The following is an 8,523-nucleotide window of genomic DNA, read 5'->3' on the forward strand; positions in this document are numbered from 1 at the left end:
TCTGAGCACCACTGAAGAACCTAAGAAGCTAGATCACAAGAGAACACAAAACATTTCTTCATGATCCTAATTCCAGAGGGCGAGAACCACAGAACACAGGTGTCATGGAGCCGGCCACACTCACCTAGAGAGTTACAGCCTGGAGTAGGACACTTCATATTGAAATTGTAGCTTTCATGGAAGCGACGGCGCTTGGGGCGATGAGAGAGATCGCTGCCTGAGTCCTTCAGGGACATGTCCTTGGCAATGCTCTCATCATGAGACACATTGGGGCTGGAGATGTCTATGTCAGACTCAGAAGAAGGGGCATTTCCAGTTGGAGTTCGAGGTGGAGACTCATCATGATCAGCTGTATTTTTAGTTTCTAAAGCAAAAGCAATTGGTAGAGCTCATGAATGGGGTTCATTTATTTAGAGTTTTACTATTCAGAAGAGTTTACGGGCTTCCCAGATCCTCTATCATTTAACTAGTGACTTTTAACCACTTATCTGCTATAAAGCTAGAAGGAAAATGAAGAGAAACTAACATTATTCCTTTGTGCAACTTTACATTCTAAGTAAAATTCAGTTTTGGCTTTATCCTAATACATTTCACTTATCTGTGTTTCTCCTAAGCCCCCCATCATGGGTAATCAAAACTGGACGGAAGTAAATTTTTCTTTAAAATGACCATCCATGGGGTGCCTGGTTGGCTCAATTGGTTAAGTGTCTGCCTTTGGCTCAGGTCATGATCCCAGGATCCTGGGATTGAGCCCCACATCGGGCTCCCTGCTCAGTGGGAAGTCTGCTTTTCCCTCTCCCTCCACCCCTCCCCCCACTTGTGTGGTCTCTCTCTCCCCCTCTCAAATAAATAAATAAATTCTTTGAAAATAAAGTAAAATAAAATCACCATCCAATTCTCCTTCCAGGAGACACATAGGATGGAAATGAAAATGGGTGTCCTTCTGGATGACAGACTTGGTGCGAGAGTGTGAATGAACTTGACTCTCAAGCTAGCTTGTTAGTAATCTAACAATTCAGACTGTAAATCATGGGCTGTAAGCTAAATGCCTAAAAGGGCTGAGCAAGGCCAAATCGAGAGCAATTGTTCACCTCAAGAAGACAACTGCTATTCCGTTCCAGTCAATACTGTGAGTGAATGGTCACCTCATGTTCCCAGAGCTTTCCAATTTTTAAAAGAAACTAGTAACCCAGGTTTTTTTGGTTTTTTTATGAAATTCTCTATTTTCAAATGCTGGCAACAAACTTTTAAAAATGTAAACACTGGGGCACCTGGGTGGCTCAGTTGTTAAGTGTCTGCCTTCAGCTTGGGTCATGGTCCCGGGGTTCTGGGATCGAACCCCACATTGGGCTCCCTGCTCAGCGGGAAGCCTGCTTCTCCCTCCCCCACTCCCCCTGCTTGTGTTCCCTCTCTCGCTGTCTGTCTCTCTGTCAAATAAATAAATAAAAATCTTTAAAAAAATAAAATAAAATAAAAAATAAAAATGTAAACCCTGGGGCACCTGAGTGGCACAGTCAGTTAAGCATCCAACTCTTGGGTTTCAGCTCAGGTTGTGATCTCAGGAGTCCTGAGATCGAGCCCCATGAATCTGCTTGTCCCTCTCCCTCCCCCCTGCTCCCCCCCAACTCTCTATGAAATAAGTAAATAAATCTTTAAAAATTTTTAAAATTTTGGGCGCCTGGGTGGCTCAGTTGGTTAAGCGACTGCCTTCGGCTCAGGTTATGATCCTGGAGTCCTGGGATCGAGTCCCACATCGGGCTCCTTGCTCAGCAGGGAGTCTGCTTCTCTCTCTGACCCTCTTCCCTCTCGTGCTCTCTATCTCTCATTCTCTCTCTCTCTCAAATAAATAAATAAATAAAATCTTTAAAAAAAATTTTTTTTTTTTAAAAAGGTAAACACTGTGTAAGCAAACCAACAGGGCATGTTGGCAGGCTAGATGCTCCCAGTCTGCAACCTGTGCTCTAAGGCATCTGATTTGGGCTGGTCAATCACAATCTCAACAGCTCACCACGCCCACTACCAAAGGTCACTCCTCCTTAGAAATTCAGAGGTAAGTGGACTGAAAAGCATAACTATAGGAAAATCTGGTTCAAACCTTCTTCATCTATGGGTAAAAGGGTTCCAGTCCCTTTTGCCTATTATGCGTTCAATCTGATATACTTATTACTCTAGACTTTAAGAGTACTCCAGTACAAAACTGCTCAGCAAGCCATTCAAGAAAGGAATCAGACAAACAGCATTTACCTAGCCGAATTTTGTCAGTATTGGGCATCTATCTGCAGTGGGCCCAAGCCTTCCTTAAGAGGAAATTGACCAGATCCTCCCTGTAATTGACCAAATGATCCCAAAACTCACTCACCTCTATCTGAAAAGTCAACCACTTGCTCGGTTTCTGAGCCAGACGAACGAGTCTGCCGAAGGGGGTATTTTTTTGGAGTCACCGGGGTAGGCTGCTGCTGACTACGGGTCACTCTTCTGGTAGAATAAGCAGGCTCCTCAGTGCCAAAAGATTGCAAATTTCGAACAGGACTGGAATCTGATCCCCAATATTAAAAGATAATAAAATAATTAAAGAGAAAAGAAGGAAATTTGTTTTATTTCTTATCCATATGATTTATTAGCATGTATGCCCTCCTCTTCATACTTCACAAAATCTGACAAATAGTTAAAATATCTATTTTATTAAATAAAATATAAGCTAAAGAGCCTAGATCAGATACAGAGGTGCAATAGAGTATAGAATAGTTTAGCTTCTGGAATCAAGACTGACTCCCATTCCATTCCACTCCACCACACCAACTAGCTATAGCATCCTGGGCAAGTTCATCTCTTCAAGTCTTTTCCTTGATCTATAAAAAAGGTAAAATGCTAGTTGCACATTCCTCAGACATTTGCTGTGAGAAGTAAGTGAAATATTTCATATAAATTTCATTTAAGGGGCGCCTGAGTGGCTCAGCCATTAAGTGTCTGCCTTTGGCTCAGGTCATGATCCCAGGGTCCTGGGATTGAGTCCCACATCGGGCTCCCTGCTCAGCGGGAAGCCTGCTTCTCCCTCTCCCACTCCCCCTGCTTGTGTTCCCTCTCTCGCTGAGTCTCTCTCTGTCAAATAAATAAATTCTTTAAAAATAAAATAAACTTCATTTAACGTGATCCCTGGTACCTAGATCTAGTGCTTTCTAAATATTAGCTGCATCTCCCTTTCTTCCCTTAGTCCAACCCACCATAAAACAGATATTCTACTAAAGGTATAACAATATACAAATATTTCCTTTCTTTAAGGATCTCTGATACTCTGAAGCAAAATCATAATAGATTTATGAAGAGTGAGGCAAGAACACAGCTTTTGGAATTTTTTTTAGATAACAAAACCTATTCTGAAGCACCTGGCAGCCTTGTTACATCTCTAATTTGATGACACTTAAAAAAGAACTAGAAAAAGATGCAAAGCTGAAAATAAGCATTTTTTAAACAACAAAAGGTCTTAAGGTGGTATGTAAATCTCACAGGTTCTCCAAAGAAGAAAACTGAAATTCTCAAACTTTTGGGTAAAAAAAAAATTAGCACACAGCTAGGTTATCGGCTTGCATACCTCCAGAAGGCTCAATTCAAAACAGAGTCTACAATTTTGCTTTTGAGAAGGCTACCTTACATAGACTACATTGTGAACAATGCCCCTAGGAATTGTGCAACTCCCCAGTTATGAAGTATAACAACTAGGAAGAGACCCAGGGCGCAGGTATTTCCTAGCTGTTTTGAATACTTACAACTTTCAGGTGTCCAGGGCATGACCAATTACACTTTGTAAGAATATTATGCCCCTTCCTTTGCATATACTGTTCCCTCTGCCTAGAATAACATTATCCCATCTTTCAACTTATAAATTCCTACTAGATCCCTTAAGAATTCCACCTTGGAGACCTGCCCCAAGTTGCCGGCCCCATCTCTGAGCTTCCAAAATATGCTATGCAAACCTCTCAGGGCCCTTACCACAATCCATGACCATGATCGACTGACACATCTTGCACTGAACTGTGAGCACCTTAAGGGCAGGAACTATGATTTTTCTATCATGGCATTCCAGTACACAGCACAGTATCGGAATTACAGCAGTCGTAATCGATATTCCCACTGTGCTAAAAAAATAAACACAAACTGAGACTCAAGAGACAACAGCGTCATTTCAGCTGAAATGTTAAATTCAAAAATAAAATAGGGGTGCCTTGGTGGCTCAGTCGTTAAGCGTCTGTCTTCGGCTCGGGTCATGATCCCAGGGTCCTGGGACTGAACCCCACATTGGGTTCCCTGCTCAGCAGGAAGCCTGCTTCTCCATCTCTCACTGCCCCTGCTTGTGTTCCCTCTCTTGGTGTCTCTAGCTGTCAAAGTAAATAAAATAGAATCTTTAAAAAATAAAATAAAGAAACAGTTGTTGAGAATGTTCCCATTTTCTTGCTTGAAAAACTGTTTTTCTCTCATTTTGCAATGTGCTCATGAAGTAGTAACCAAAATGGCACTATTTAAATGCTCGAAGCATATTACAAATTTTTCCCTCTTAATCTGTTATCACCTATTAGTTATCAGCTTTTTGCATTAACTGCAACCTTCTTTCCTCCCCAGGGAATCCCAGAGCAGAACCAGGAGGGATCAGGGGTACCCTCCAAATCTAAGCCGAGATGGCTAATTGCAGGAGAGAACCTTCAAACTACTTTCCAACACAGAGATTCTCCATTCTTCACTACCAAGCAAAATTCTAGGTATTTACAACTGACAGTTGGGTGCAACTATTTATATTCACTAGTTGTGTCTGACTACATAACAGAATTAAGTACAAGTTTTAGAAGTATTGAGAAGTACTGAACCTCCTCCAAAAACAAGGTCAAGAGACTCTTCTAAGTCCCTAAGTCTAAACCATTCTAACAGAAAGTAAAGAGATGGCATTCCCATTTTACTGATGGAAAAAGGTAGTCTAAAAAAAAAGTTAAATGACTTAAGACATCCATGTGTCACACAGCTATTATATCAGACATAGTTCCTTTGGGTCTCCAAATTGGACAACACTCCCAACAGAACCATTAAGGCTCAATATTTCTGCAGTCATTCACTCTGCATTTTACCAGATTCTGTCACCTACACCAAGCCAAGGGACCAGTTTCCATATTAACACAACATGACCAGTGGGTAGGCAGTGAGGCATGATCAGGAAGAATGAATTCTTATACCTTGGGAACTCTGGCTCAGCCGGGCTGAAGAGCGAGTAACTCGGGCAGATCGCCGGGATGTACCATCACTCTCTGAACTGTCTGTGTGCTCGAGATCTGTAGAAAAATCGGAATCTTCGGTTCCATCTGAACTACTGCCTGCATTCCTCTGTAACACCATAGATCCAGACATTAGCACAGAAGCATTTACTCTGTGGGTTTGTGTTAACACTGGAAATAAAGTGAACCATGATCCTGAAAACACTAAGGAAGGATTCCACCACCAAATTCCCTTTACTTAAGGCATTTAAACAGAACAACCTACAAATAATGCACCTTTATAAATGAATGAAAGAATTAATTCTTACTTCATTAACACTACTTCTGAAACAAACCCATTTATCGGTCAGTACTACAAACTGGAAATAAAAGTACCCAATTCAAAATTGTCTGGCCAACAATGCTATGCACTTGAAGTCCATGGTGGTGACAAAAATATCAGTGCTAGTCTCCTTTTAACTTTAGAGTAGCTTTTGTTCAAAGTCTCCACGAAAGGCCATCACGTTTTTTTAAACCATATACTAATCCAAAATATCATGATCCACAACTCTGATCCCAAGAGAACGTAAAGAGACTAAAATTCTTCTTTCTTATGTTATCTACCTATGAAGTTTCTCCACATGAATACCAAAAGTGCTTAAAAAAAAAGGTAGCTTGCACATGAAGACTTGTAGATATTCAAGAACAGAGATTTTATCATCTCTTCAATAATTATTTGTCAATTATTATCTTCCTGAAGCATGATTAGTCATACAGATAACTTTTAACAGCTGAATATTAACACTACACCCTTTACTAAGACAGAAAGGGGAAGAGTATTTGCTTAGAAAACCATACAAAACTTCAAGCTACAAGCCCCCTGGTTTTTTTTCAAGACCCTTAGGGCCAGTTGTGTTTGAAATTCATAACTTTTTGGCTTTTTGGAAAGGGAATACTTTGCATATATCCCACAAGCAACACCCCATCATCAAACACGTTAACATTTCTACAGCAGAATATATAAACAATCACACCCAACGAGACACACAAAAACTGTAAGTAGCCTCAGCATAGTTTAAGACAGGTTTTGCCAACCAAATGTTACTAAAAAGATATTTTCAAAAGCTCTTTGTATTTGGGAATTGCAGAAAGGGGCCTGTGGACCTATTCCAAGGCACCAATACTATTCCAGCATGTGGTGAGCCTCAACATAATACCACCTAAGAGTGTAGGCCATTTTTAGGAGAAAATAAAAGGTACAGATGTTTGAAAACCTCCACGAAAAGAAAGATTTCTGCAGAAATGAGCAAGAATACCATGCAGCTTTCCAAATATTTCAAGGGTAATCTGCCCAGAAATGAGCAGAGGCTCCAGAAAATCCATGGGATGAAGGGGGAGTCTTAAAGGTCATCTAGTCCAATTACCCAGATACTTGAATCCCCTGACCATCCCCTCCTGGTTTGACCCTGAAATTCAGCTCTTCTCTCTGGCTTTCACCATCCACTTCCCATCTTACTCCACAGGCGACTTAACTGCTCCCTCACTTCCCTCCCACAATACTTGTTATATACCCCCAAGTAGAGAATTTACTAGCTCCTTCTACAGTTATTTATATGTTTTCCCCATCAGACTGTGATCTTAAGCCAGGGATCATGTCTAATTAATTCGTGAATCCCCAGCAACTAGCACAGTAGCAAGTAGTCAATAAACATGTGTTGAATTGAATTAGATTTGTTCTGTAGTCCTGGCTCCGCTATTGCCTAATGGGAGTGGCCTGGGGCATTCCATTAGGTCTCTGTTCAGCTGCAAAGAAAAGGGATGGGGGTGTCCCTCGGTGACCTTATAAATCCCATCTAACTTTGGAAAGTTTTTGCCTTTACGAACTGCATTTTCTGGCCGCTGTCCAATTGGGCAAATAAGGAAAAATTACGGCTTAGATGCAACAGGCCTGAGTGGGATCCCTAGGGAGTGGGCGCTGGTTCCTTACCACCCAGTCCTCTGCTTTGTTGTGCCCCCCGCCTGGAAAGGAAGGACGCTCCAAAACCCCGCCTATGCACCTATCAGCATCACCGGCCGGAAGGGCGGGGATTCGTGCCACCCAATGGCGCTACTGCTACACCGCGCCCCCACGGGACAGACTGCCAAGCCTAGCCAATCAAGAGAGGAGGGATCGTTCTCCACAGCCAGTCGGAGAGCGGTAGGGCCGGGCCCCGACACAGCCCCCGCACGCGGGGAGGTGACCGTTGGACCCAAATGGGCGGTGCCACCAGCCAATCAATATGCTTCTAGGCGCTTCAGCGACCAATTAACGAGAAGAACGCCTCCGAGCCAGGCAAGCAGAGGGCGGGAATAGTTGCAAGCATAGGCCGAGGCCAGGATCGGGCCCACATTTTTCTGTTGGGTATGGACAGAAGAGAGGGTTGCTGAGCTAGGTTCGGGGGAGCGGGAAGTTGGAACCCAACCACTGTGAGGCGTGGCCAACTGCGTCACGTTGCTCAATCGACTGTCCTTAGACACCCGCCATCCCTTCTGTCCCGTTCCTCTCACCTTCCTTCGCGGCATTGCCGGCGGCTGCAGCCCGACAGTTCCGATTCGGGCAGCGGCGGCAGCAGCAGTAGGAACGGTGGCTCCGGCGGGCTCCGTGGCGGCCTCTGTAGCAGTCCCAATCCTGCGGACGATCCCAAGTGCCTCCTGCTTCACAGCGTCTAGACCCTTCTGCGCAGGCGCCGCGGGCTGAGGCGCTCTTTCCTTCACTTCCGGCTGGGGCTCGCGTCACCTGACGTTGAGGGCCCGAGAGGGTGCTGGGAGGTTCGCTCCTCCTGGGGAGGCTAGTGAGCGCCATTTTGGAATTGGGCAGAAAGTAGCACCGTAGTAGAAATCCGGGCCAGCCATTTTTAGTTAGGGGATTGGCACCTTTTGTGGACGTGGGCAGCCATTCTTGTTTGGGGCTGAAACCTGACAGTTGAAGTTCGCGGTTCTCATCTTTACCTTGGGCAAAATTTCCCTTCCCGGTCGTTTTAATTTCTGAAGTCGAGGAAGGAAACCCCCAGAATCCATCAGGTGGCTGAGGTTTAACCCCTTCGTTGCCTAATTGGCTAAAGGACATTTCTGTTTATTATATAAACTCAAAGTTGGGAAGGGATATTTTGCACAAGAACTTGTATCTTAAAAGCCATCCTGCATCACAAAGTGGTGGGAATGGGGGCTTATAAAAGGAACTAAAGGGTAGCGTCCATCATCAGTTAAGTTTGTTTCTGGTAGAGGAGACATTGTCCTTGCTTTTAGCGAA

The 8,523-nt window shown here is 43.6% G+C and overlaps 1 protein-coding gene across 2 annotated transcripts in view; it reads right to left on the reverse strand.

The window, feature by feature from the left end:
* KAT7 (lysine acetyltransferase 7) overlaps positions 1–7,977 on the reverse strand; it is a 31,977-nt gene extending 24,000 nt beyond the window's left edge. For both annotated transcript variants that reach the window (XM_027568033.1, XM_027568032.1), the window contains exons 1-4: positions 7,782–7,977; positions 5,217–5,364; positions 2,360–2,536; positions 125–364 (exon numbers count right to left, since the gene is read on the reverse strand). In XM_027568033.1, the coding sequence (XP_027423834.1) occupies positions 125–364; positions 2,360–2,536; positions 5,217–5,364; positions 7,782–7,796 (580 nt within the window). In that variant the 5' untranslated portion in view covers positions 7,797–7,977. The remainder of the gene's footprint in view (positions 1–124; positions 365–2,359; positions 2,537–5,216; positions 5,365–7,781) is intronic.
* Positions 7,978–8,523: the final 546 nt, after the last annotated feature.

Source organism: Zalophus californianus, chromosome 16, assembly GCF_009762305.2.
Source record: "Zalophus californianus isolate mZalCal1 chromosome 16, mZalCal1.pri.v2, whole genome shotgun sequence".
NCBI classification, from domain to species: Eukaryota; Metazoa; Chordata; class Mammalia; order Carnivora; family Otariidae; genus Zalophus; species Zalophus californianus.